Below are 27,780 nucleotides of genomic sequence, written 5' to 3'. Positions count from 1 at the left end.
GTAAATGGCCATCTGGGCGGAGGGATGATTTTGCCTCAGGCTTCTTACTCACTGTCCCCTTCCTTTTCAGGGCACTCTGTCAGGTCTCCATTCCCAGCTGTGAATCCCTTTTCTCTACTCAGCAGGACTGAAACTAGCCATTTTTGTCCCCAGATTCCTAGGTTCTGAGGCAAGTTTCACTCACCAAGGAAGAAGCAATCCACCATCCCCTCAGCCGTCTGTGCCTGAGTCTTTCTGAAACAGTTAAATGTGCTCTGGAGCTCCGTTTTTTAAAAAATGTATTTATTTATTTAGATTTTCTTTATTTGAGAGAGAGAGCACAAGTGAGAGAAAGCAAAAGTGTGCGGGGATTGGGGGGCGCAGAGGGAGAGGGAGAGGCAGGCTCCCTGCTGAGCAAGGAGCCTGAGGGTTTTGAATCCAGGACACTAGAATCATGACCTGAGTTGAAGGCAGATGTGTAATTGATCGAGCCACCCAGGAGCCCCTGGACTTCCATTTCAGTTTGTCACCCACTCCAAGTAAGCAAGGGCTCCCCAGGTTTCATGTGGATTGCTCTTGCTGCGACTCTACCCTCTGGGACAGGCTTGGAAGTTAGGGTGGGATTTGAATGCTTACCAAATCCCTTACTAGCTGTCATCTAGGCTTCAGTTTTCAGGTCCGTAAAATGGGATCGACAATTATACCTTGCTGAGGCCAGAACCTGCCCCTCTCCTTGGGCCACTTCTAGAAACTTCTAGAGCCTAGAAGGCAGTTCTGGGTTCATCTTCAGCCTTCTCTTTCCTTCCTGAGCCACACACTTCCTGGGCCTTATAGGCCTATCTGCTAACTGTAATCAGGGTCTTTGCTTCCCTCTGGGCTGTACAGACCCTGCAGGCTTCCCTGCCTCAGTCCCATGACACCACCTTGGTCTCACTGTAGTGATGTGGGTCCTCCTATCCTCAAGACCCCATGTGCTGGTTGGCAGCTGGAGAATAACAGAGGGCAGTGGAAATCTAACACTGGACTGCATGGGGCAGGCTACACATGTGGTAGCAAGTGAATTCAGCTGAGGAAAGGGGTCTGGAGGCTGAAGAAAGCAGAGGTCCTCCGTGGAAGGGTGGGGCCTGAGGGGGGGTGAGCATGGCTGGGATCTGACTTGGCTGGGTCATGGGGTGAGCTGCTGTGGTGGCTCCGATCTCCCCACAGTCACCAAGTCCAGGAAGCCAAGGGCAAGACGTGGTACGTGTGGGCCGGGCACCATGGTAGGGAGTTGCAACCTGGAGGGTCTGAGTAGCATCTGTGATTAGGATTCCAGAACTAAGACTGCCTCCTCAATCCCTTAGAACCACAGGGCCATCTAGGACATGAGAGCTTACAACAACCACATCTGTTGAGGAGAAATCGGGTTTTGAGTTAAAGTTTGGTTATTTTTTAAGTCCTCAAAGGTCCGTGTGAATATTTGAATAGAATATTTGAAAATATTCTAGAAGCAGAATAAGGGCACAGGAGAGAAGATGCAGGATTCAACTTAGAAAATGTGTATCAGTTAGGTTGGACTCCCTCTGGCCTCAGTGTGATTGATCTTGAACACTTATGTCCTCATTTTCCTCTGGGCTTCCACATACTTGGGTCTTCCCTTGCTAGACCCTCCCTCCTAAAGCCCAGGTAGAGGGGATTGGTCTTTCTATAGACCTTCCTTTCTCCATACCTTCCATATATTTCATGTTCAGAGAAAGGCTCAGTGAAACAAATTGCCCATTGACCAGGCCCAGCCCCGTATGGGACAAAGCTGACCTGACTACAGGTTGCTCAGAGGCCCCCAACATGGCTGACATCCCACCATGAGGATACCAGTCCTTTGGGTAAAAGCTCCATATATAAAGAACTGGTGTGTGTTAAAGCAAGAATGTCCCTGAGGAAAGAAGTCCCTCCTGTCGATCATCCGGACGGATGGATGTGAGGGCCATGGAAGGAGGTGGCGCTGTGGGAGCAGGGCCTGCCAACACATTTTGCCAACTTCAGTGTTTGCCACGGAGATTTCACTCCTCCAAAGGTCATCCCCCATAACCTCCTGCCCCCACTTCCCCAAACAAACACCAAAGACATTAACTGAGGACCAGTCAGCCCAAGAAACTGGCTTGGGAAGCGTCCTTGCCGTGAAACGTCGTTTATTAATTGATTGACTTTTTCTTTTTTCTTTCTTTCTTTCTTTTTTCTTTTTTTTTTTTTTTTTTTTACAAAAATAAACATTTTAATGAACAAGAAGTACAAAAGCTTCTGGAGATACAAACTCCAGGAGCGGGGAGAGGCTGGTTTTGGCTGCTTTGCGGCTTTCACTGAAAGCAAATGAGGCAGAAAGGCCCCAGCCCCACCCCCACCCCCACCCCCACCCCAGGTCCTGGCTCAAACAGCAACCTGCTTCTTGACCCCATGTCTTGGCTCATACCTTGTGTGCTCCTCTGTCCCTGCCCCTGCGCTGGCCTGTGGGTGCCCCAGGGTTGGGTGGCCAGAGGAGGCCTCCCCAGGTGCAGAATCCCCCACATCCCAGAGCATACCCATCAAGTCTTCTGTCCGGAGCTCAGCTGAGAGAACTCTCCATGACCGATTATCCCCACGCGGCCCCCACCAGATCGTGACATGCAGCAGCAGCAGCAGCAGCAGCAGCAGCAGCAGCAGGAGCCCTGGCTACATTCTCACACTATGAACACAGTGATGGGGCTGCCCACAGAACTGTCCCAGCGAGGGCCAAAGCCCCTAGTGTGGGTATCAGCCTAAGCCTTGCTGGCCACCCAGAGGGTTGGAGAGGCAGTCAGGCCTCCACCCGGCTCCCGTGATTCCTGGCCCCAGGGGCCAGCAGTCCCATACCTAGACCGGTAAACTCACATTTTAATATTTGGCATTATTGCACGTTGTCCTGGTTACCTCACTGTCTGGGATGTCAGCCTCGCCGGCAGGGGCTTGCAGGCGACATGCAGTGCTGCTAGTGCAAGGCACACCCTCCCTCCACAGGCGAGCCCAGCGGGCGGGGCTGGTCCGCTGGCAGCTGAGCCCCCAGAGAGGTCAGCCTGAGGCCCTCACATATGCCGTCTTGTTGGGATCAGGGACCACGTGGCTCCATCCTGTCTTGAAAAATACCAGCTGCCGACCTGGAGGCAGAGGTGAGAGGTAACAGGGCTGTTTCCCTCCCTGGAGGTGGGGGCCACTCTCCCCGATAGGACTGCCTAGAGGACATGTAGACTTGTCTCTCATCCTTCCAGCCTTCTTGACTTCTCATCAAAGCCGGCTTCTGACAGGGGACCAATACCTGTCAATCTCTTCCAGGGAATGCCTGTCACCTCCCTCAGGTCGTCCTTTCCCTTCCCACGGGCTCACCTGTCCAGGTGGTCTGGTTGGTTACCACGAAGGCCTGGCACTGGGCGTGGCTCTCGCAGACATCCACGGCCTCTGCCAGATTGAACACAGAGAGGAGGCAGCTCCCGTGGTGGTAGGAGGGCCAGCAGCGGTAGTCTTCCTGGGGGATGGTGCTGTCTGGGAGGCGCTGGTACTCTGCGGGTTTGGGGATGGAGCACGAATGAGAACTCTGTTTCCAGGCAGGAGGTTCTGGGGCTGCTTCCTGGGATGGCTAAGACTCATTGCCTAGCGGAGAGCTGAGAGCTAGCCCGGTCGCCCTTGCGTGGAGATGAAGGCAGCTACCGCCGTGGAACTGGCCTGAGCACCCAGGAAAGGCAAAGCTCAGCTTTGGTGTTTGGGAGACCCACAGCTCCCAAATCTAAGGGTGCCCAGTGGGTTCTGACAGCACCTGACAGCGGGCGCAAAGTGGGATAAACGCACACTCAGAGCTTGAGGGGAGGACGTTCTCAACATTTAAGGCCGGGCTTCTCAAACTTCAGTGTGCCTGTGAATTTCCAGGGATTCTTGCTAAGCTGCAGATCCCGGTTTCGGGGGGTCTGGGGTGGGGATGGGTGTGGGCATTTCTAACCAGCTTCTGGCGCTGCTGGTCTGCAGAACACACTTGAGTAGCATAAGTTTAGGGCACCCCTGGGTCCCGCTTCCTTTGGGCCCTAGGGAGAGAGATGAGGCAAGCTCCTCGGGAGCACGCAGTTGGGGATTTCTCAAAAGGGATACAAATGACTGTGAAACACAAAGATGACCACTGGGGACCCCACAGATCAGGTGTCTCGGGGGAGGAGGCTGGAGGAAAATTCTTCCCATTACACAGAAAGGGCCCCCAGAGGCTGTGTGAGCTCCTCAGTCAGGAAGCTGCTCAGTGGCCGGCCGGCTGGTCACCTGAGTCCTTCCTGCCTCCTGGGGAGCCCCAGCTCCGGGACTGATAATGCAGAAGCCCTGGGCCTCTGGCCACCCCGCCCTCCTGCCTCCTTCTTCTAGCAGGGACTAGACCAAAGTCCAGGGCTGGCTGTGATTTATGGCCCCATAAACAGCGTCCTCAGGGACAGAGCCAGCCATTGTTCACCTCGTTAAACTTTATTTACAGGGCTAACGAGGGCTCCCCCACCCCTAAGACTGGCCAGAGCTCCTTGAATACAGAGGCTGCCCACTCCTGGCCCCCCTGCCAACCAGGATAAACCCCAGGGCCTCAGCAGAGGGATGACAGCAGGGGCTGGAATTCTCCCCCAGCTCTTGGGCTCCTCAGCTGGTTTCCGAGTGGAGCCACAGCCTCAGCCAGCCTCTCTCCTAGCCCCAGAAGGGCCGAGGAGGCAAAGAGAAGCCCACACAAAAATTGTATTCCAGCTGTGTAACAGGAACCAAGTTAATTGCTCACACACACTTTGCCTGGCATTGAATCCCCATAAGCATTTTGTGAGGCAGGAAATACTAAACCCAACTCACAGGAGCGAAAAGGGAGGCTCAAGGTGTAGGGAAGCTTCTCAAAGTCACACAGCCAATAAGAATGGGGTCCAGAGCCACTAGAGAAGGGGCGTCGGTGCCCCCTTACTCCCCCTCAAGGTGAAGGCAGAATTATAGTCATTCTGGCTCAGAGAAGAGGCCTCCAAGTAGAGGCTAAAAATGGTCAGTGGTCTCTTCAAGCTTAGGAGGGCAGGCCACTTAGCCCAATCAAGGGGGTCACTCGCCCTCCCACCCATTCCCCAGCTCCCGGGCCTCTGGAGCCCTGCAGAAGCCACTCACCAGCTCTGTGGCCCGCTGTGCTGTTCTGCAGATACTGCCCACTCCGGAACAGGTGCAGCACCCTCTCCAGCTGGGCCAGCGTCTCATCGACTCCCCAGCTGAGCTCTCCTGCACAGCACAGTGTAGCTATGAGTGGGTGCCTGGGCTCCTACCCCTCCCCGAGGTTGGGAACCAGCTGCCTTTCCCGCTCTTCCTCTGGACCCTTGGCCTAGATGACCAGTGGACTGGGAAGGGGTTTTGCCACAGAATGCCACTTTGGGAAATGATGGCTTCTGGGCCATATGCTGTCCTGGGTCATTCTTGTCCCCCTGGCTGCTGGGGAAGGGTGACGGGAAGCAGATGGGGCTTGGAGAGCTCACCTGTGGCGTTGACAATGCTGTCCAGCAGAGGCCGTAGTGAGGGTGGGGCACTGTGGGGCAGGAGGTATGTGAAGAAAAATCTGGGGCAGAGAGAAACCAGGGGCTCAGTGCTCTGGCCTTGGGAACACATCCTTCCTCTGCCCCAACTTGGGACAGAACCGTACTCTGGCCAAGGAGCCTGATCCCTCAGGCCTACCACCTAGGCATAACCCCAGAGCATAACAAGGAGTCCACTTTGACTTAGGGTGGGGATCAGGACACATCCTAAGGCCACCCCTTAACTTTACACCACGCTGCAATCTGAGGTCTATTTGCCCCATACCTTCCCAGGACTCCCCCACCACCCAGTACCACCCTGTCCCCTGAGCTGATCCTTGTCACAAGAGCCCCATAGCTGGGGCCCAGGGAGGAGCTTCCAGAGGTGAAGGACCAGGAGAAGAAGAGGTAGTGCCAGTCCCACCAGCCCCACGCTCTGAATCTGACACTATTTTAAGAGGCCTCCAGCTGCCACCCCCACCCAATTCTCCTTGGAGCTGACTATTTTTAGCATCATCGTCAGGAGCCTGAAGTTCCCTTCTTAAGTGGGTGGAAGACTTTCCCCACCCCTGCCACTCCATTGGACAAGGCCGAGTCTCCCCACCCTGGCTGGCTTCTTGGACCCCATGTGGGTTCTCCCCTTGCCATGCCCTCCTGGGGCCCACTGTCCCTCCCTGGCCTTTCTGGGGTAGGGGGGACGGAGGTCACCTGTAGGCATTGTAGAGGTTGCGCTTCTCATTCATGCCCTCACACCAGCCCTGGGCTGAGCAGGGCAGGCTGAAGTTCCTGGCTGGAAACTCCAGGATGCAGTCAGTGCTGCTGGCACACGGTGTCTCCTCCACGCGTGCGTCGTCCAGATCTGTCACCTTCAGCTCCCCGTCCACCAGCACAAACTGTCGGGGGCGGAAGTCCAGCAGAGTGACCGAGCCCAGTGGGGAGTGGGCCAGGTGGTGAAGGAGCCGGCCCAGGCTCAGGCAGATCTGAGGGGCAGACACAAGGCTGCTCATAGGCTTGTCTCCTGGGAGGGGGTCTGGGGAACTCCAGGGCTCACCCCTTTGGGGCAGGGAGCGGGGGCGGGGGTTGGTTTTGGCTTTTCTCTTCAAGGCCCCAGTGCTTACTAAGGACTGAGGGCCAGGGGCCTCACAGAGTAAGCCAGTGATTTTCTATTAACCCTGGGCTGGCCTAACCTGAGAGTAATGTGGTAGGAAACAGGCAGCATGGAAATCTGGGGATACCGGGTCTCCTCCCTTGAAACTGCATCTTGAGCGGGTTTTAGTCTGGTGTGTGGAAATAGAGGGAGGGTCAAGATGACCTTAAGGTCTTTTCTAGTCCTAGGACACTGGCCCTCTTACAGCCAGGCTATGAGCGTGTGTGTGTGTGTGTGTGTGTAAGGGGAGCAGGAGCAACAAAACACCAGGATCCTCTATGTCTTGCTTCTTTTTTTTTAACCCTTTGGCTGATAGCGGAGTCAGCATTGCTCCATCTTTCCCTCCTTTTTTCTGACTGAGGAGGATTCCAAGCTACTCTGGAGGACTGGCCTTCTAAGGGAAAACCATCCCAGCAAGGAGCCCAGGGCCCAGCCCTCCTCCCTGCTCACTGGGCCCTCCTCCCTGCTCACTCGGAAGCGGTCCTCCCAGGAAGTCTGCAGCAGCTGGATCATCTCCACAGGGGCACCCAGCTCTGTGATGGTGGTCAGGGTGTCCGGGATGTCCTCGCTGTCCTGGTAGCAGTAGCCATAGAGCTGGGGGAGGCCCGGGCAGGTCATTAGGTCACAGCGTCGGGGTGGGGACAGAGAAGGGCTGGGCTGTCAGAGGTCCCCCTCCCTCTGCACTACCCGCCTCCCACCCCCATCCCCAGACGGTTGCTTCAGCTCCGGCCAGAAGAGGAGAGCAGCACTGCCCAGGGAAGCCTGCCCTCTGCCCCTGCAGCCATAGCTCCTGCTGATGGACCTGCCTCTTACCTCCTGCCACTCAGGTAAATGGGCAGGTCTGGACACCACGTGTCAGCCATGTACCAGGCACCGTGCTAAATGTTTTACACGTATAACCTGATTCTTATAATAACCTTACACAGACATACTAGGTACTTATTATTAATCTCCAATTTACAGGTGAGGAAACTAACTCAGAGAAGTTAAGTAACTTGTATAACGTCACACAGCTAATAAATGCAGGAGCTAGCATTCAAATTTATGTCACTTGGATTCCATAGCCTGGTTCTTTCTAATACCATTTGTTAATCAACAAGCCAGCAAATGGGTATTATACCTCCTCCTCTGCTCCAGTCCTCTATCCCCCTACCAACTTTTTTTTTTTTTTAAGATTTTATTTATTTGTCAGAGAGAAAGACAGAGAACCCAAGCAGCAGGAGAGGCAGGCAGAGGGAGAAGTAGGCTCCCTGCTGAGCAAGGACCCTGATGCAAGACTCTATCCCAGGACCTTGGGAATATAACCTGAGCTAAAGACGGACACTTAACCAACTGAGCCACCCAGGCGTCCCAGTCCTCTATTCCTTATCATTTCTACTTTTTGGCAACTTCATTTTTTTCTCAGCTCTGGTCTTGTGGGCAGAAAAAGAAGCTCCCTAGAGGCCTGGTAACAACATTTATAAGAACAAAGCAGCGAAGGGGCACAGCCTTGGGTATTCTTTGCATGTCAGTGGGGGTGGTCATACCCACCAATGGCAGTAGTAGTTAAGGGATGGTTTCTGGGGAAGATCAGTTCTTTGGGGGCATGCTCATAAGGGCCGGGGCCGGAGGGTGGGCTCAGTATAGCTCAGTTAGCCAGGGACTTCTGGGAAGCACAGCCTGACTTTGTCATTAACACCTAAACTGGCATCCAGAGAGAGAGCCCTGCTTCCTCCACACTGCACATCGGCCGGGGATCAGATGCTGCTCAAAACAACCAACACCATGTGGGGTAGGAACACAAAGGCCGAGTTGTCCAGGCCACAGGAGGGAGAGGGGAGAGCTTCACAATGTGGGGGCTGGGGTGGGGGGGGAGGTTGCGGTGCAGCGGGGGAGCCAAGCCCACAGGCTAGATGTCCCTGCATACTGTCACCCTCCTTACCATCATTCACACCCCTCCCAGATCCACTCCAGGCCCTCATAGACCCCCTTCCGTCCCAGGAGTGCCCTTTCAGCTCCCCCTTCCTGGAGCCAGCTGAGAGCAGGCCTGGCTCAGGGCCGCCATTAGATCACTGGGGCTGTGAACTGGGGGATCAGGGGACAGTCCCAGCCACCCTCTCTTCTTCCCTCTGTCTCTGCTCCCCCACCTCGCATCAGCCCAGGGAGGCCCCAGGCCCCGGTGTGTGTTGGGGGGGGTAGGTAAGGGGAGCAGCCCTGGGGCCTGGTTCTCATTTTCTTGCCCAGAGTCTGAGTCTTTGTGGGAAACTTCTGAAGGTTATTAAACACCCGGAGGTCGTTAAATGCGCTGTTAACGAGGTATTAATCAACACCCCTCAGGAAAAAATAAAAAGACACCATTAACCCCCCCCCCAGGAAGCGTGAGGCTGAGCATTTCAGTTGCATCTTTTGTTCGTTTGGGAGAAGAAATATACTCTAGCAGGGCCAGAATCTGGGCCCAAGCAGGCCTGGGGTCCCCTCTCAGGCCTGAGATCCTGGAACTATGCAGGTTGGGGGGAGGGAAGACCCTTTTGCCCTTTGACCCTGGGCTATAGAGGCATCTATCATGTGAGGAGTGTGTGTGTGTGTGTGTGTGTGAGGCGGTGAAGGAAGAAGGATAGAGCAAGTTTGCCCAGGCAGTCCCCAGAGACCAGAGAAAGTGCTGGGAGGTGCACGGTGGGACATCTATCTGGACATTTTCAATTAGAACTTACAGAACCAACTTCGGGGTTGCCAGAGATGGGAACGGGGCCTCAGGTGGCCTGGGGAAGCCAGAACTCTAAGAAGCATTCTTTGGCTCCTCCCCGGTTCAGGAGTCAAATGGTTTTGAAATTTTAAATGAGTAAGAGGTATTAAGACATTATTTCTAGTTCCTCGCACAACCTCACTGTAGCCTCCTGAGCAAGAAGACCCCAGAGCAGGCTTCTGTGGCAGCAGAGTCGGCCCCGCAGAAGAGGCCAGAGGGATCCTGGCTGGTGGTCAGAGGATACATGAGGGAAATCGCCCTGAAACAATTCCTAAAGTCACACTCAGGAACCCTTTCTTCTCGCTGATGGTAGCTTTTTACCTTTCCCTAGATGGGAAGGCCTGGGACCCTCCCTACCTTTTAACATTTGTGCCCTAGGGCAACTGCCTCTAGTATCGACCCAGTAAGAGTCACACGGCCTACCTCAGACAGACCCAGCCTTGGTCTAGTGAGGGAATGGGTGAAAACTCTTCAGCTGTAATATATATGTATTACCTATGTGATAAAGATGTTATTTTTGGGGGGCGCTTTCAGAATCAGGCAGGGGCCTGACATGAAAGCAGAGGACCATTCTGTGAGATGCATGGGGGCAGTTAACTAGATGCTGGTCAGGAAGCTTGGGTGGGGTGAGGGAGGGAGGGAGAAATTCCTTAAGAGACAGAAGAGCACATCAAAACCTCAAACCTGTCCCAAAGGGGGGGAGGGAGGGCTCTTGAGTCAATTAACTAACACTTAAGGTCCTGCTTCTCCACTGCCTCAGAGTCTGGCTGATACCCCAGGGTTGCCAAAAAGTTCCCAAGAGCCCCTGGGAAGCGAAGAGAACAAGATCCTCCCAGTGAGAATGGCCACGTAACCAGTCGCTCATTCCCTGAAGCTCCAGGCACAGTGTCAGCTGTGCAACCAGGCATAGTCGCCCGCAACTGTTGGCTCTGGCCGACCTCCTGCCACCAGCTCAGGGCCTAGGACCTGGTCACAAGTGTCCCACAGTAGTTGGGGGAGCCTGGGGAGACCTGGAGACAGCAGGAATATAAATAGCTCTCTGGCCTCTCTCTGGCTTGTTCTGCAATACCCACGCAGGCTTGGGGGTCTATCTCAGTCCTCACAAAAGGAGGGAGGGACTCCCAGATTTCTGGTCAGTTCTGCTGGCAGTTTCCTCTGCTGGGGAGTCCGCCTGCACCCTCTGTTCAGCGGGCCAAGACCAGTCAGGGATTCCCCTCTCAGTCTGCTCAGACTTGTGCAAAGGGAAGAGTTTGTTTAATCCTAGGGCCGACTCAAGGACAGAGAGCTCGGGGAGAGGTGGAAGTGGGTGTGTTAGGGCAGTGCTGAGGCTGTGAGAGGCCCAGTCTCTTAGTTTAGCCTGGAGGGGACAAGGTGGGGTCTCATCCCTCCCCTCCGCCCCCCAGTGAACAGGAAAGACAGAGTCCCATTTAGTAGGAACCTGGGCATTTGGCCTTTTCAGTCTTCCAGCCACAGACTAAATCTGCTCTGAAAATGTGACCCTGGGACCCTCAGGCATGTAGTCTGTCCCCTGAGCACTGAGCCAAGAAGCTAAAGCTTCCTCAATGATCCAAGGGCTGTTTTTAAAGCCTGGAGAATGGCGGGGTCACTTCTGGGAAGGGCTCTCCATTTTCTGGCCTACTACCCAATTCCCTCTAGTCCTTCCAGTGGCTTCTGCATGGGGGATGGGGGATGCTCTCTGGGAATCAAGCCTGATACAGGGTCTCTTTCTGGCCCTTCCCAACCTTGTTGCTGTCCCATCCCATCTTCAAAGCCAGACAAGCCACTGGAAGTTGAGAGAAGCGGGGTTCAGATTCCATCAAGAAAGGGGGCCCTATCACTGCAGTTGGAATCCTGACTCAGGGATGACCTCTGTGTCTTGGCTTGGGGTCATTTCCCTGGTGCTCAACACCCCAGCTCCAGCCAGAAGCAGGGTCCTAAGTACTAAAGACTCGCATCCCTACCTCGAGTTTTGGGACCCTCTGTCCTGGCCTCTGTCTTCAAAGGATATGGGGATGTAAGATGAGAGACCCTGGAGTCCCTCCATAGGTAAAGAGCTGCTCACTCAGGAGTAGGGGTAGTGTGGTGGGAAGCGGCCGCGGTCGGGGTTCTGCCCCCAGCTTAACCTAAGCACAGTCACCGGGGCTCTGTTTCTTTATCTATATGGCCGAGGGTTCTCTTCCAGTCAGAGTGACCGGGCCTGGGCACGTCCAGCCAGCACCCTCACCCCCTCACCCCCGCCGTCGTACCTGCAGCACGTTGGGGTGCCGCAGCCGCTCCAGCAGCACCATCTCCTTGAGCAGCTTGTGGGCCGCCAGCCGGTAGCAGCCCCTCCGTGCCCCGAACTCGCGCACGCAGCTGCCCAGATCGTGGCCGCTGAAGTCCACCGCCTTGAGCGCTACCGCGGCGCCGCCGGGCAGGCGGACCCGGTACACGGCCTTGGTGTAGCCTGAGCCCACGTACTGGGCGCCGGACACGTTGCGGAGCGCGGCGCAGCCCAGGAGCGGGCCCGAGCCGGGGGAGCCCGGGCCGGGAGCCGGGGGCCAGCTCGGGGCGCCGTCGGGCAGGGGCCGGGCCCGCGGGGGCCGGGCGCGCTGCAGGCCCGGCCCGCCCGGAGCCAGGTCCATCAGGCGCCGCCGCTCCGGCCGGCCGGCCCCGGGCCCGGGGCCCCCGCGGGAATAGCGCTGCACCTCCTCGTAGCGCGCTCGGATCTGGCGGGCCAGTTCCCCGCGGCCCCCGCGACGGCCCGGGCCCGGGGCTGGCGAGGGCCCGGGGGACTGGCCTGGCCGCGGAGGCTCCGACCCCGGTGCAAAGAGCACGTTGAGGACGGAGCCCAGCAGGAAGGAGGCGCAGAAACCCGCGGCGACCGCCGCCCGCCGGCGCCGCATCGCTCCCCTCCCCCCAGCCGGCCGGCCCCGCGCGGCTCCCCGGCCCCGGCCCCGGGAGGCTCAGGCTCCGAGGCGGCTCCGCTCTGCGCCCCTCCGGCCCCCTGCCCAGACCGAGCGCATGGCCCCAGCTGCCCCGACCCCGGCCCCTCGCGGGCCGCACATCGGCCTGACACTTGCCTCCCTCCCGCCCTGCCCCCGCCGCTTATAAGGCCCGGAGCCGCCCCCGCCCCCGCCCCCTCCGCCTCCGCCTCCCAGCTCCCGGCCGGAGCCCGTCCTCGGCACCGCCCCCTCCGGCCGCCCGGCCCGGCCTTCCCCGCTGACTGACAGCGGGACCTCCTCCCGCAGCCGTCCGGGCCTGGGAAGCGGCGCGGAGGCGGCTCCGGCCCTGCCCAGCCCGCGGGCGCCCCCGGGCTCGGGCCGCGAGAGGGGGAGGGGGCGGCGGCGACCCCGCGACGCGCCTGAGCTCCGGTCCCGGCGCTAGGGCGCATAACGGGGCCGGGGCTGCCAGAGAGCGGGACCAGGAGGCGGATAACGGAGCCGGCCGGGCGGGGTGGGGAAGATAAAGGGGCGAGGCCGGCGGGTAACGGGCTCCAGAGGGGACTAGCAGCTGGCTCTGGGGTGCTGGGGGTCCGTGTGATCTCAGAGCTCTCTCCGGGAGCCCAGGACCTCCCTCCGGTGGGGTTGGGGATGGAGGCTCCTCGCCCAGTCCCGGATCCCGGGGCGAAAGGGTGGGGGTGATGTGGGGAGGTGGACGTAGAGAGGCTGGCACCTGCGAGCCTGTGTGGGTCGGGAACTCTGGGATCAGAGGATCGAAGATGCCCTATTCAGCCTCAACCACCAAGTCTTTCTGGTTTCTCATTTTCCTTGACTCTGAAGCCCCAGATCGAGCTCCTTTCCCCGGGGTCCCCGCAGTGAGCTGCGGATCGCGAACCATATGCATGCTAGTAGTTTGTGCAAGAGTGCATTTGTAACCCACGGACTTGCGTGGTCCGGGCTGTCTGTGGAGTGTGTGCATTGGTGTGTCTGAAGGGGTCACTGTGGCGGAGGAAGGGAGCATGTACCCTGTGTGTAAGTTGGTGCTGACTCCGCCAGAACTTCTGGTCCCTCCTCCTCCCTCCCTGATTGCATCATTAGTGCTAATTGAGGGGCTTTCACACGCCAGTGCATTAGCTGTTTGGAGTGAGCTCCCCCCTCCTGGGAGAGATAAGCCGCTGCCCCTCCCCATCCCAGCCCTCCACTTCCCCACCGCCCTGGAACTGTCCACCCAGAACGTCTCACCTTCCTGGGCACCTTCCTGCCACCCTCTGGTTCTAGGCTGGTTAATCTCTTCCTCCCCGCAGTGTCAGAGATTGGCTGGAGAGGAGTCAGGGAGGTGTCAAAAGGACACCTCCGTGAGGGGGTGTCAGAGAGGGGAGATTTTCCTCCAGGGGACTGAAGAGGTCTGGCATTCCTACAGAATGGGGAATCCCTGTGAAGAGAGAGGGGACAGGAATCTCTGCCTGATTCTTTTGGACATGGAAGGCACAGGAGAGGACTGAGTCTCTGAGCTCCCGTCTGCCATTCTACCGGCGTAGGGGCATCCATGCCTGACTCTTGGGGTCCCCTAACACTGGAGCATTGGGGCCCAGTCTAACTTGGCAAGCATGGGAAAGGCAGAGTGAGAAAAGCCACGGTTCTCCTGAGAACCTTGGGTTTGGTGGGTTCGGTCTGGTCCTGTTTAGCTGCTCTGCCCTGTTGCTGGCCCACCGCTGCTGGGGGTGGGGGGAATGCTCTGAGCAGATGCCCTCCCCAGCCCTCACACCAGATGTCTTTGTTCTAATTAACTGTGCTGGGAAAACCAACCTGGGTTTGTAAACAGAGCTACTGGCTAAAGTCAACAGGGAGCAGCAGCAAACAGCAAACATTCTCCTCACACAGCCTCAATCTAACCCAGCCCCTGGAGAAGAAGGGAGGCTTGCAGATCCTGAGGCCCCCCTGGTGCCCACTGCTGAGTCAGGGAAAGCCTTTCTGCTTCTGTGACCCCCAAATGGCTGTTCTCTTCCCAGTTCCAGGCTGTTCTCTTCTACTGGTGAAGACTGGGGATTCTGGGAAGAACAGGGTTGCCTCCCAAGATAGGCTCTGCCTCTCTTCCAGCCATCTCCTCATATCTCCCCAGCCAAACCTCTACATCCAGGAGGACACCATGGAATGGGGGATGGGGGATGGGCGGGGAGATATTCCTAAGAGCTTTCTTTGGGGCCTGCTCTGCTCTAGGGTCTTGGAGAAGCCCCTGAGATAAGACTTGGCATCGTGAGTCTCTGACTTAGAGTTGGTGCATATAACGCGAACATTGTTAAGTTTGTTACACATCAAATAGGTATTATAATAACATGTTCTGAAATTAGATAATTATTCCTATGATATCTTTGCCAAGCTTCAGTGTTTCTATCACGGTTTGAAAGTTCAGTGCACACAGGGGCCTGAGAAGCAGGCACAAACGTACATACAACACACATGTAGAAGCCCACGGAGCAGTAGCTCCACACACAGGAACAAAGGCATTTCAGCTCTCTCCTCACACCCACTCTGTCTCCCCGCCAGCCCTCAGACACACAGACATATACAATCTTTGATGGAAATAGGTTTTTGGCCTCTGAAAAAAAGGGATTGCACTTTTGGACAGATTAAAGTTTCTGAATTGGCCGTTCTTGAGTTCTTAACCAAAATCTGCTTGTTTGCTTTTTCTTTTTCTTTTTTCTTTTTTGCCACCCAGGGAGAAGAACCATCCTTTCAAAGAGTTGAAAAAGGCACAAAATACTGTGCTCGGCACCTATAGTGTGTCTCCCCCCGCCCCGCCCCCCCCCCGCCCCCTGCTCTCAGAGACCTGGCAGGGCCAGTCTCCTCTTCAGGCCAGTGTCCAACTCTGAGCACTGAATGTCATCTTTACAAGAGTCTTCCTCCAGCTGTCACTCAGGGCCACAGCCACCCATAGACCAGAGTGTCTGCTCTTGTGAAGGCTCAGGGCTGCAGACAGGCCCTGTCTTCCTGATTCTCCCTCTGCCCGCCACACCCCTACCCAACCCAAAGGCTCACTTGGAGAGCAATCCTTGGGAAGGAGGCAGAGTTCAGACTCCAAAATGCTAGATTTCTCTGGAAATGTCTTTTAGATACCTCCTAACTGCGTGTTTTGTCAGGCTGCCAGGATTGTGATACCAACCTCTCCGAAGCCCTCTCCATCATCTCCCTTTAACGTCCAGCCCAGATCTCAAACACCTCTTTTGGAGTATTCTGCTCCTGCTTGAAAACTTGGAGGATACACTGAACTGGGCCGCTGGGCCTCTGTGAGGTTCCCCAGCCCTCCCTCCAGTGCTGTTGGCCCCTTTTCCCCGCTCAGAGCCAGACTTCCCCAGCCCAGTGCCTGCTCTGTGTCCTGACTTGCAGCCATTCTCCGTGTTTTCCCAGGTTGCCCTTCCAGCTCCTCCTTCCTGAAGTGCTCTCTTCTAGCCTCTCTGTGTAGTCTTTGCTAGCTGGTTCTTCTAGGCCTCCCAGAAAGTAGCGAGTTATAACACTTCTTCAACAGTGGTGCCTGGGTCCCTGGGACCTTGACGGTGTATCCTCAGAGTTCTGTGGATTTATTTCCTTTAAAAGGAAATGTACAAAATACATCTCTCTGGTCTCGGAAACTTTGATGTAGATTCAAGAACTTGGGACTTGGAATCAGAGAAACCGGGGTTCAAATCTCATTAGCTGAGTTACCTTGGGCAAGATAGTTGACCTCTCTGTGTCGAGCTTTCTCATGAAGAAAAAGAAAATAGGAGAAAATTCTGGTACCTACCATGTGAAGTTGTTGAATGATGAAACGCAAAGACATGTAAAGTGCCCGGCTCTCAGTATGTGTGATCTATTGCTAGGATTCACAGTCATATCAAACAAATAAACATCTGTGACCACATTGCCTGGCTGGCTGTAACTCTGCCCAGAGGCAGAAAGGACTTGACTTCCATTCTGGCTTCCACTGGTGAAATCCCTCAGCCTCCTGGGCTTTCACTGTGCCTGGAATTTTCACTTGTTTCCAAATCAGCAAACCAGTGGTCAATTGATCAGAAGAGCCCTCCCTGCCTTGCCGGCCCCACAGTGAGCTGTGGGAAGAAGACCAGGAATCAGGGCCTGACTGATGCCAAAGTGACTGAGAGCAGGATAGGCCTCTCTGGGGCAAGAGGCTGGGGGAGGGGATGGATTCAGGAGAGGAGGGGGGAGGGAAAGGGGTGGAGTCAGGCAGCTGGCTCTCCCACCCCCACTTCCCTCAGGTAGGAAGTGAAGCTGACTTTCCAAAATATAAAAAACAGATGATGAAGGTCAGGTTTCCTACACACTGGAGAGCGGGAGCCCCAAGGCAGAGTCCCCAAGAAAAGATCTGAGACAGAGATGGGGGGAGGGAGAAAGAGAAGAGACAAGATAAGACAACACGACGCAGATACAGGGAGACAGAGACAAAGCCTCAAATCCTGAGAAAGATAGTCAGACAAAGAGACAGAAAGCTGTGACTCAGGAGAGATCTTTCTACTCGTTTCTGGAAAAGAGCTTAGTTCCACTGTGTGGGTCCCAAGATGCAAACGTGAGCCATTATGACTCCATGAACCTGTCAGTGGGTGAGGCCCTCCAGGACCCTAGCAAACTTAAGGCTTTGTAGCCTCTCAGAGCTCTCACTGCCCAGGCTGTTCTCTCTGGGTCTGGGGTCCCAAGTGTCCTTCTAGTCTCCCTTCTGGGCAGGGCTCTTTCTTTTTCCATCCTCCCCTCCTGCTCAGCCTCACCCACCAGCCCAGAGAACTGCACTGCGGCTTCCCTTTCTCTCCCTTTCCTCATTGGCTGAGATGTGTGTCCTGGGAGGGGGAACAACGGAGAAGGCTGAGAGTTACCTCTTCAGAGCCATTACTTGGGTGAAGGAACAAGGGGGGCCTGCCTTGGTGTTGGACCCAGCCCAGAACTGAAATTCTGTGAGAGCTGAACTCCAGGACCTCTGTTCTGGGGCAGCTGGAGAGGCTCGTAGGTGAATGGAGAGTTGACCATTGGATCACGACTGGATGATGGATGGACTCTGGTGGCACGGGGTGGTGAAGGGAGACCTTTGCCTTTGTCCAGAGGCCTTTGCATTGGAGAGGGATGGGAATGCAGCATAGAAGCTGGGTGATTGGATCTGATACATTTTACCTTCTTTGACCAAGCTGAATGCACCCTGAGGGTACATGGGGCCAACTTTGCTTCTAGGCCCTTGTTAAATAGGACCAGTTCTTTTCAAGCAACCTCAGGGCTGCGGTTTGGAAAGCGGAGAGAAAAGGGGAAGAAAGGGAGGCTGTTGAGTTTGTGCATCTGGTTCTGGACCTCTAGAGGGCTGGCAGTCCTCTCCCTCTTCCTGGCTGCCCCCAGGAGGCTGGCTGGGACCAAGGCCTGGGAAGAAGATGGCTCCTTACTCTTCAGGAGACCTGGGCCCTGCTTGTGCCCTCAGGAGCTTATGGTGTAATTGGGAAGATTCCCTCCAAACCATCAGGGACTCACACCAAAGAGGGTCTGGGGTGGGCCAGCAGGAAAGAACCGGCTCCTCCCCGGAGCCCTGACGGAGAACCATCTTGAGCTGAAAGCCTGCTGTGTGCCAGGAACTATCTGGCTTCTTGACCCACACTGTGAGGTCAGTATGGTCATACCTGTTTTATACAGGAGGGAATTGGGGCTCATGAGGTTAAGGAATCTGTCTAATGTCACACACAACTTCAAGGGGCAGAGCAGACCACTGTGCAACTTGGGCCCGATTTAGGTTTTTCTCTCCGTTCGTTGTCGGTTTGGGATAAGAAAATTCCAGTCGGCATGGAGATGGGGAGAGGCAAATACATGCCACCAGTGGGAACCAAGATGGAAGTGTGTTAAGGTTATCTTTGTCTCCAGGCAACAGAGTTTGGTCATAAAGTTTTATTATTTTATTGTTCATATTAATACTAATGATAGGGCATGCTTATTAAATGCCTTTCATCATGCTTTGATCCACTTAATGCCTCTAGGAAATAAATACTATTATTATCTCCAATTTTCAAGATGAGAAGATTGATGTACTGAGAGGTGAGGTAACCGGTGACAGAGCTGGGATTTGGACACAGATGCCTGTGCGTGTGAGGCTCGTCCTCTTCCAGGTTTGGTCCTGCTGCCTGTTGTTTTAGTCCCCGGGCTGGGCCGGGCTGGGCTGATCTCAGCTGTAAAAATCCCAAGGTCAGTCTTTCCCAGCCTGGCATTGCTATCTGACAGGGATAGACGGCTGTCTGATGCTATTTGAGCCGGTGAGGAGAGAAGGAGGGAGACACAGAAAGAGGTACATTGAAGAGCCCTCCCCCGCTCACTCACGGGGAAACCCACAGACTCAGGACTAGAGATTGAACCCCGACAATGTGTTTTTCAGAGAACCTGGCAGATTCTGTGGATCATTCTGTCCTTCCCCTTCCCCACAAGGGGAGAGGGAACAAAATCACAAGTGATGTGTTACAAAGGGTTAACGAGACTCTGGGAGTCTGTATGAAATTAAAATAATTATTTGAGAAATCTCAAAAAGCACAAAAAAGGAAGTAGAAATTATACAAAATCCCTCCATTAAAGGAGATTATATATCATAAGATGGGAAAGCCACCTTGCCTGCCCTTCCAACCCCTCTTATAGAGGTAGTCGCCATGAACGATGGGGTAAAAACTCCCTAAAATGGCCCATGCATTTATCATCTCCCCCAGTTCCATGAGCTTCCCCTGGTGATTGTCTCATTTCTGTACCAGCAGGCTCCAAGACACCTCACCGTCTCTCTGCTGCTTCTAAACTCAAATTCAAGTCCTGGGCTTTAAAAAAAAAAATGTCTCTTGGATTTGCTCCTTTATTTGCTCGCGGCCATCCTCCTCAGGCCAGGCTCTTCTTCTCACATCTGGTCTGTTGATTGGGTCCCCTCGAAGTTCCCCTCCCACCTTGAAGCATGTATGGGCACCAGATTCATCTGCCAAGAACATTGCTTCCAACACATCATTTTCCTGTTCTAAAATCTTTGATGACTCCCCGTCATTTGGAGGATAATTCAGCTTGGCGTTTAAAGTCAGTTGCGACTGAGTTTTTCCTATTCTTGTATTCACAGATACTTCCTGACTCCACGGGGCTGCCTGGCTGGTTTCTGCACCAAATCTTAGAGAACATTCTGCTGCTCCTGCCTGACAACGCTCTTTCCCCACCTATCCGAAGCTTGTGCATCCTTCGAGGCCCATCTCAAGGCTTTCTTTGTTTCAGCAAGCCCTTCCTCGATTGTTTTAGTTCCCATTTACTGCTGCTTCCCCAAATGCTTGAACACAAGGAAGCTATACCTTGTGGTTCAGAGTACCCTGGTTGGAAGAAACCTTGGGTAGGACCATAGAATAGTAGTTCCCAGCCAGGAGCCGAAGGATGTCCCAGAGTCTGTAAGTGTACTGGGAAGTGGGGAGCTATTGTCAATATCTCAGAAAGCCTATAGGAAATTATACATATTTCGTGATAAGTTTGCCCAAAGGAAACATTGAATTTCTTTGTTTTTTTTTTTTAAGATTTTATTTATTTATTTAACAGAGAGAGAGCACAAATAGGCAGAGCAGCACGGAGAGGGAGAAGCAGGCTCCCTGCCGAGCAGGAAATCCGATGCGGGTCTTGATCCCAGGACCGTGGGACCATGATCTGGCCAAAGGCAGCTGTTTAACTGACTGAGCCACCTAGGCACTCCAGGAAACACTGAATTTCTTTACTTGTGGCCAGAATCGCATCGTGCATTGGGCTTCTTGTCCTGCTGAATGACATTCGTTGTTTATTAAGAAAAATGAGAAATTCTGTTATGTTAATGTATCCTAGGAAGTAGACTCTAAAAAATCTGGAGTCTGTGGGGCAGCAGGATGAGTAAAAGGGACCCTTGGTGAAAAAGTTGAAGTCCAGTGGTGCTGCCTAGGCAGTACTTCTCCCTGGCATTTAAATAGCAACCACGGCCCCACTGTCATGGGGACAGCTCACTCTCTTACAGGGGACCAAGACATTATTTGATCGTAATAAATCTAAACCATCTTTCTCCGGACAGCCCTTCAAGTCTTTGAAGATACCTTAAAATCTCCATTGGTTTCTGATTTCCTGTAGGCCAAAGGCAAACTTTCTTCTGTGTTGTCTTGAGCCCCGCCCCCCTACTAGAGCCTTATCCACTCCTGCTACCCCCTTCACTGTGCCCTGCCTCCCTGTCTCTGCTCAGGACCCACTTATCCTCCCCTGCTTCTCATTTGCACCTTGCTCTCTCCTTCCACTTACTGTTCCCCCTGCTTGGAACACTCTTGTGTGCCCTCTTTAAGACCTAGTGACTCCACTCTTCCTTAGAGCTTGGCTCCTAAGACACCTCCCCAGAGAAGCCTTTCCTGATCACCCCCAGTATGTATGGGTGCTTGCAGTCCTTTGTACCTATCCACCGCAACACTCATTGTGACTGTAATTTCTCTCATTTGTGTCATTTGGTTGAAGTGTGTGGGCTATATAGTCCATGAAAGTGGGGCCTTGTTTGATTTCTGTTCCCAGTATATCCCTTAGCACTGTGCCAGGGCCTATAGGCAATTCATTAAACATTGACTAATAGTGTTATTTTCTATTTCATGAGTCTGTGAGAAACAGGAAATGTCTGCAGAAGCATCGCTTAAGCTATAATCAGGGCCTATAATAATTTTAGGTGTGATTACTATTACTGTTTCTTCAGTTACATTTTGATCTCCTAGATGGATGCAGTTGTATACTCCTTCCCTTGGGCATTTCTTGGCTCGGTAACGAATGACCTAGTGTGTAGACTCAGCTGTTTTTTCTCTCCTCTTTCTGTTTTAATTGGTTGTTGACTAAAAAAGTAATCTAAATGAAGTTCCCTCTACATGTTCAATCTTACCCTTCCTCTCATTCCTTTCCCTTTCAATCCTTTTTTTATTGATCACCTGTTGCGTGCTAGACACCAAACAAATAACCAGGGACACAAAGACGGATGGAGGACTCTCTGTCCTAAGATTATTTCTTGACATATTCTTACATTAGAGGGTCTCCTGGGTCTCTCCCCAGATAATGCTCCTTTGATTCCTTAGTCATTTGATAATCTTCCTGTGGTTGGCTCCTTCTCCCTATAGTCAGGTCTTGGCTCAAATGTCTTATCAAAGGCCTCTTCTGACCACTCCTAAAAATCACTCTGTTTTGTCCTCAGAGCACTCCTCATCTGAAATTATCTAGATATGTCTGTTATATTTTCTGTTGTCCATGTGTTCCCTCATTAGGATGTATGCACCACGAGAGCAGGGGCTCTGTTTTGTTCACTGCTGTAGCATGGCGACATGTAGTAGGTACTCAGTAAATAATTGTGGAAGGACTGAAAGTGGCGTTCCCCAATCCTCTGTCAACTCAAGCTGAGGGCATCCCCTCCTATGGTTTGAATAGCATACATCTACTGATGTGCTTGTTCTCTTTTTTTGTTTTGTTTTGTTTTTTTTTTCAGGGTCATCAACCTTGTGCCAGTGGCTAAAGAGCAAGTGTTTCCTCATCAGCAGGGAGAAAAAAAAAAAAAAAAAGCTCTCCTTTTGTTTTAAACAAACCCAATCTCTTTACCATGAGCCTGGCTTGTTGCTTTCTGCAACTGTGACCCAAATGGCTCCCCAGAATTTACCTGCCTTGTATCTCATTCCGTCAGGGCTCTACTTTGCGACTTTTAAGGTGACAATCAGTTAATCCAATAACAGAATCCTGCTAATGTGCTAACGGGAGAGGGTGAAAAAAGGCTCCCAGCTCCCTCCCTTCTGACTCAGGTAACATCTGTGCATTTAACAGGGCCCTTCTGGAGACAATTAAATAAATGCTTTATTGAAACAATAAAATTAATAGGGGTCTCATGGAACTCAATGAAAGGTTTTAAAAAATTAACTTCATTGTTTTTTAAGCTTCAAATTAAGCTTTGCTAGGCAAGGAGTGGGGCAGGACCAAATTACATTAAAGTAGGTCCCTGCCCACAGGACCACCCTTGGGGGGCGGGGGATTGAGATCCTAAGCCTGAGCTTTCCCTGGGGAATGGCCACTGCTGCCATTCTGGGGTCCTGGCTCCGATAGGCTCCCACAGTAAGAGGAGAGGTTTTTCTAGATTGTAGGTCTGGTTCTGTTGCTGGGAGTCTGTGACCTTATAGATTGATTAACTCCACGAGATCTGGGTGCCCTAGGTCAGGTATCCCATCAAAGGAAATGTCATCGTGACATCTTGTCATGTTGATTGAATGAACCAGTGCACGTTGGGAATACTCTTTCTGTCAGGAAGTGGGTGGGACATTTTTCTGGTTCTTCGTTTCTCTGGATCTAGGTCCATCTACCCTACCATATTGCCTCACAATCCCTGCCCGGCCATGTAACCTGTGGTCACCTGTTTCTCCCTAGGAACCATTTTCAGCCTCTAGAAAAGCCTGAGAAGTCAAGAGTTCGTCAAATCAGACCTGAGGCCAAAGTTTTCGGAAAATCTGTGGGTGGTTCTGCTGGTGGGGGCCGGGGAGCAGGTGTGATGTGGGTCTAGGGGACATCCTCCTGAAGGATTTGCCCCGCCTGGTTGGTGATGGGACCCCGGATGGGGAAATTCTTGTGAAAGATAGGGTTCTCTGTCCAGACGGATAGAGCTGGCATAAGACTGTCTTCAGGACTCCTCATTATTCCTATCAAGGTAGCACATTGATTCAAACCATCTGTGGGCTTGTGAGGTCTGATTAGACTTGGCATTTCCAACCCTGGGCTCCCGACTTACGCCCTATGTGAGTGTGAGGAGCAGGCTGGAGGTGCTGTTGAAGTCTGGGGTGGACCCTGTCTCTGAGCTCCAGACTCCTTGTCCCCAGTGACTCAGGGCACCTGCCCCTCCAGGCCCCACCCTCTCCTGGGCTGCCAACAGGCACTGGGAGGGGTTCTGAGCTGAAAGCCAGAAGGCTTCTGCTTCCAGCTCTGCCCTTAACTAGTTGTGTGGCTTAGAGAAAGTTGTTTAGTCTTTCTGTACCTCAGTTTTTTCATCTGCAAAATGGGGATAATGATACTGACTGCGGTTGTTTTGAGGATCAAATAAGGTGCAAGTGTGAATCACTTTAAAGTGCATGAAAAAAAGTTTGTATAAAAGTTGTTGTTTTCATTAATGGCGGGCACATTGTCAGGGAACAGGGCTCTTTTGTTGCCCAGGTTCCAGACATCTCTGGGCTCTAGAAGGGAGCATGAAGCTCCTGGGGGTTTTGTTTATTAACTCCTCTGGCCCCACACTTTCCCTAGAGGGTTTCTACCCTCTTCCCCTTCCACCACCCTCCTAGTCTCCCAGACTGGAGATCTTAGAGGTGTCTTTAACTCATCCCACTCCTTTATCCTCTTATATCTATTCTGTCAACACATCTTCTTCCTTTGAAATCTATCCCAGACTCACCTTTTCTTTCCTGATCCTACTGCCATCACCTTCGTCTAAGCCATCATTACTGGGCTTCCTCCAGGAGCTCCCCAGCTGGCTTCCCTCCTTTGCTCTCCTCCCCTCCATGACTGCTTACATGGGGGGCTGCCAGATTAATCTCCCCAAGGGCCACTTTTTATCAGGCCACTCCCCTGTTCAAGAAAGCTCAATGGATCACTAATTATCTCATCAAGGCCCTGCTCCCTTATGTGCTTTCAAAGTCTTCCACTCCTCTGTTATGTCTGCTCTATGCACCTGATTTCCCATAGTCCCCCTGCTCACACCCCACTCTACCAAGAGACCCATTTCCATATGGTTCTCCAAAGAAGCTGTCCCTGTTTCTGCTTCTGTGCCTTTGCCCGGGCCCATGTACCCTGCTTGGAGTGGGAACCCCTTCTCCTTTAGCTTCTCCTTCTGTCAATTCTCTCCATTCTCTCCATACCCTAGCCACCATCCCCCAGAAGTTTCTTAGGAGGTTGTCTCATGGGATTATCTCTCCGTTCCTTATATCCTTATTTTTTCTTGTTTATATTTTGCAGTACTGATTCTCTTTTATTTCTTGTCCCCCTGCCTGCCTCCCTTACCTAGATTATAAACTCTTTGAGGGCTGAGACCCTGTCTTGCCCGTTTCCCATAACATCTAATCAAAGGCTGAGGCCCTGTAAAGTCTTGGTTGATTGTGTGGACAAAGAGGTCTGCCTTGGTGCATGGAGGCTGAGCGTGGAGATTGTCTATTCTAAATAGAGATTTTTGTGTCCCCTCCACTCCTCCCCCACCCCACCCCTGCTCTTCAGAACTCCCCCCAACAATGTCTTCATCCATCAGTAATAAAGCAGGAACAATAGGGGGTTTCTTTCTAATTAAAGGGAGCAGTTAGTGTTTCCACTTCAAAGCCCTGGGAGAGAAGACTTTTGTTCTTCAGGCCTGGGAGCTCTGGGAGCCCGGGTTGGGTGGGGAAGTGGAGCTCCAGGCCCAGCCAAGCATTAAGCTCGTGAACCTGAGATCCCCCTCGTTTGTAGGCAGAGAAGCTCAAATTTAAAACAACAACGCAATTTAGTAACTTCGGCTCTGATAAAACAGTTGGGGGAATTTCTTCTCTCCTAGCGTCTGAAGCCAATGTTATTACAGGTGTGTGTGCTTGTCTCTCCCACACCCTACCCAGCCCCTGTCGCCCCACCACACACAGCACACACATGTGCCACACCACACCCTCCCACATATGTGGGATTCACAAAGCGTACACGGCACTCACTTAGGGGGCGCGTCTCCTCACCCCCGTTCCCAGGACTCTCCAGCCTGCGCTAGCCCACACACCCACGCAGTTCTTCTCATAAGTGCAGGGCAAGGCACTCTGGTTCGAGAACCATCCATTATCTATTCAGCTGCCAGTCAGCTTGGCAGAGAGGTGTTCTCTTCCTCTGACACACACCTCCCTCCACCACACATCAGCCAGACTGATCCTCTGTGCTAGGCCCACACTGAGTCCTGCCCTGATAATAAAGTGGCCCATACCTCTGACTATGACCACGGACTGAGACCCCAGAGTAGCGGCAGGGTGTGTCCTAACAGTAGACCTGAGAAAGAGCATGGAATGGGTCTTCGATCTAACCAATCATCTCACAAATCTGATCCGTTTTTAAAGGGAGGTGGGAAGAGAGAGCTTTTGGCTCAGTTCTGCTGCTGAAACTGCAAAGCCCACGTTGTACATCCATTCATCCTGTATCCATCACCTATTGTTTGCAGTACAGTGGTGAGCAAGGCCAGATAGGGGCCTGTCCTCAAACATCTCTGTTCAATTAATAGCATGGGTTTTGGCATTTTATGATCCTGTGTTCAAGTCCTACCCCCTGCCTTGATTTATTAGCTGGGTCACTTTGGACCAGGTATTTGTTACTTAACCTTTCTAAATCTTGACTTCCTCATAGGTAAATTGTGAATAATGATGATAATGATCTCTAGGGATGTTAAAAGGATTAAAGGAGTTCATATACCAAATGCTAACACAGTGCCTGGCACATCAAACATGTTCATTTAATAATGATAGCTCATTTAGTTGTTAACTCATTCTGGGAGTGGAGGATATAGCCATATATATATCTAAAAATTACAAAACAGCATAAGATCTGTCTTGGTTACAGGTACCAGGTGAAGAAGGGAGCCCAGGGGAGACTCTGGGTCTGCTGGGGATGTCGGGGAAGGCTTTGGTGGGGCTGAGGTTAGGGGTTAGGGGTGGAGGCAGCCCTTGGATAGAGTCTAGAGGGAGTAGGAGTTGGCTTGGATGCTCAGGCCTGTTTGGTCCAAAGGGAGGAAGTGACAAGCACGTTGCACTGGGGCAAAGAATGGCATCCCCCTGAAGACCAGGCTGGGATATTTGGACCTCCGCAGAGAGGTGCTAGTCCTATGACTCTCTTAATCAACACATGCCACTAAACTGAGAAAGGTGAGAACTGTCTAAGCACCCAAGAGGGTCTCTAAGGGCATTTGATGACGATGGAGGATGGTAATGGCGACACAATGCTGCGACTTCGGTAAAGCACCAACATGATTTAGAAGCGGATGCTGCTGACTTCTGGCTGCACGTCTTCCCTCTGTTCTGACCTGGCCTTCTCATCTCTTCTTTCCTGATCCCAGCCCCTCCGCATCTCCTCCACACTCTCTTGTCTCTGTGGAGCACAGAGAGACACCCTTGTCCTGGCTGCTGGCTTCCCTCTTCCCCCAAGGCCCCTTCATCTGAGGCCTGGGCTGGCCGGACCGAGGGGGGCTGTTTCCGCACACGTGATGCTGCCCTGCCGTGGCCTTGCTTGCTCCCCTGATTATTTCTCCTTAATTGAGCGTAAAGAATGTGAGGAATGTGGAGTAGACCGCATGAGGAGGGCTGCTGCAGCCCCCTCCGGGATCTGGGATTCTGAACTCTGGGTGGGAGAAATGCAGATGGCTGCTGAGCCCCACAGAGCGCGTCATTCCTGGGGCTCCCCACTCCCCCCGCCGCCACAGCCCACTCCCCATGGTGGTCTGTCCATTTCTCCAACCTGCTCTGGGGTTTTCTTCCTTCTTTCTGCACAAAGAATTTCATTTCTTTTTAAAACTGGCCACCATCTCCTTTCTTCCCAGGAGTCTGCCTTGATTTAAACCCACCTGAGATTGGGTTCCAGGTGGAACTCTAGAATCTCTTCCCTCTCCTCTGATGGAAGAGGGAGAAGCAATGATGGCGGCTACTCCTTGGCCTTGGGCGGCTGCCGGGAATCCCAAGTCCAGGCCTTCCACGCTGTGGGAAGATGTGGGTGCTTACCTGTCAGGAAATCAGCCAGGTGAGTCACAGCTGGAGCACTTCCCCTTCCAGACTCCTGTCTTCTCTGGTGGAGTGGGACATGGAGGAGAAATGTTGAAGACTCAGCCCTGGGTTGTGTCATGATCTGGTCCTGGTGTGACCTCAGGGGGATTTCTTTAACCTCTCTGAGGCTGTTATGTCATTTTTACATATTTATTTATTTTTAACAAGATTTTATTGATTTATTTGACAGAGAGAACGCACAAGCAAAGGGAGCGGCAGGCAAAGGGAGAGGGAGAAGCAGACTCCTGGCTGAGCAGGGAATCTGATGTGGGGCTCGATCCCAGGACCTTGGGATCATGACCTGAGCTGAAGGCAGACACTTAAGCAACCGAGCCACTCAGGTGCCCATGTTAGGTTGTGTTTTAAAAGGATGGTGATTTTTCCACACTTGTGGGGTTATAAAGATGGAATTCGATGTGCTAAGGCTTGTGAAGCGCATAGTAGGTGCTTGGAAGGTATTAGTTTGACTCTGGAGGAGACTGAAGAAAGGGGTGATTTTTACTCCAAGAAGTTTAGTTTCCTGTGGGAATGGAATAGGCCATCCCTAGAGATCATCAAAGGGCCAGAGTGACCCTGAGAAACCTGGTCCTAGGATTTGCACCAGAGAGGTGCAATGGTTAGGGGACTTGGCAATCCTGTGTGGCTTGGGATCCTTAGGAGAGGCCAGTGACAGCTGTCTTCCTCCATCGCCTCTCACCCA

The 27,780-nt window shown here is 53.1% G+C and overlaps 1 protein-coding gene across 2 annotated transcripts; it reads right to left on the bottom strand.

The window, feature by feature from the left end:
* Positions 1 to 2,110: 2,110 nt before the first annotated feature.
* Positions 2,111 to 12,455, bottom strand: PKDCC (protein kinase domain containing, cytoplasmic). Of its 2 annotated transcripts, XM_047745605.1 has the most exons (7): positions 11,635 to 12,455; positions 7,138 to 7,260; positions 6,228 to 6,499; positions 5,484 to 5,563; positions 5,125 to 5,232; positions 3,352 to 3,525; positions 2,111 to 3,125 (listed from the first exon to the last, which is right to left on the bottom strand). In XM_047745605.1, the coding sequence occupies exons 1-7, from the start codon at positions 12,271 to 12,273 to the stop codon at positions 3,040 to 3,042; spliced, it is 1,482 nt and encodes a 493-aa protein (XP_047601561.1). In that variant the 5' UTR covers positions 12,274 to 12,455; the 3' UTR covers positions 2,111 to 3,039. The 2 variants fall into 2 exon arrangements, with proteins under 2 accessions (XP_047601561.1, XP_047601562.1); XM_047745606.1 differs by lacking the exon at positions 7,138 to 7,260.
* Positions 12,456 to 27,780: the final 15,325 nt, after the last annotated feature.

Source organism: Lutra lutra, chromosome 9 (assembly GCF_902655055.1).
Source record: "Lutra lutra chromosome 9, mLutLut1.2, whole genome shotgun sequence".
NCBI classification, from domain to species: Eukaryota; Metazoa; Chordata; class Mammalia; order Carnivora; family Mustelidae; genus Lutra; species Lutra lutra.
This window is presented reverse-complemented; position numbering and strand designations above follow the sequence as displayed.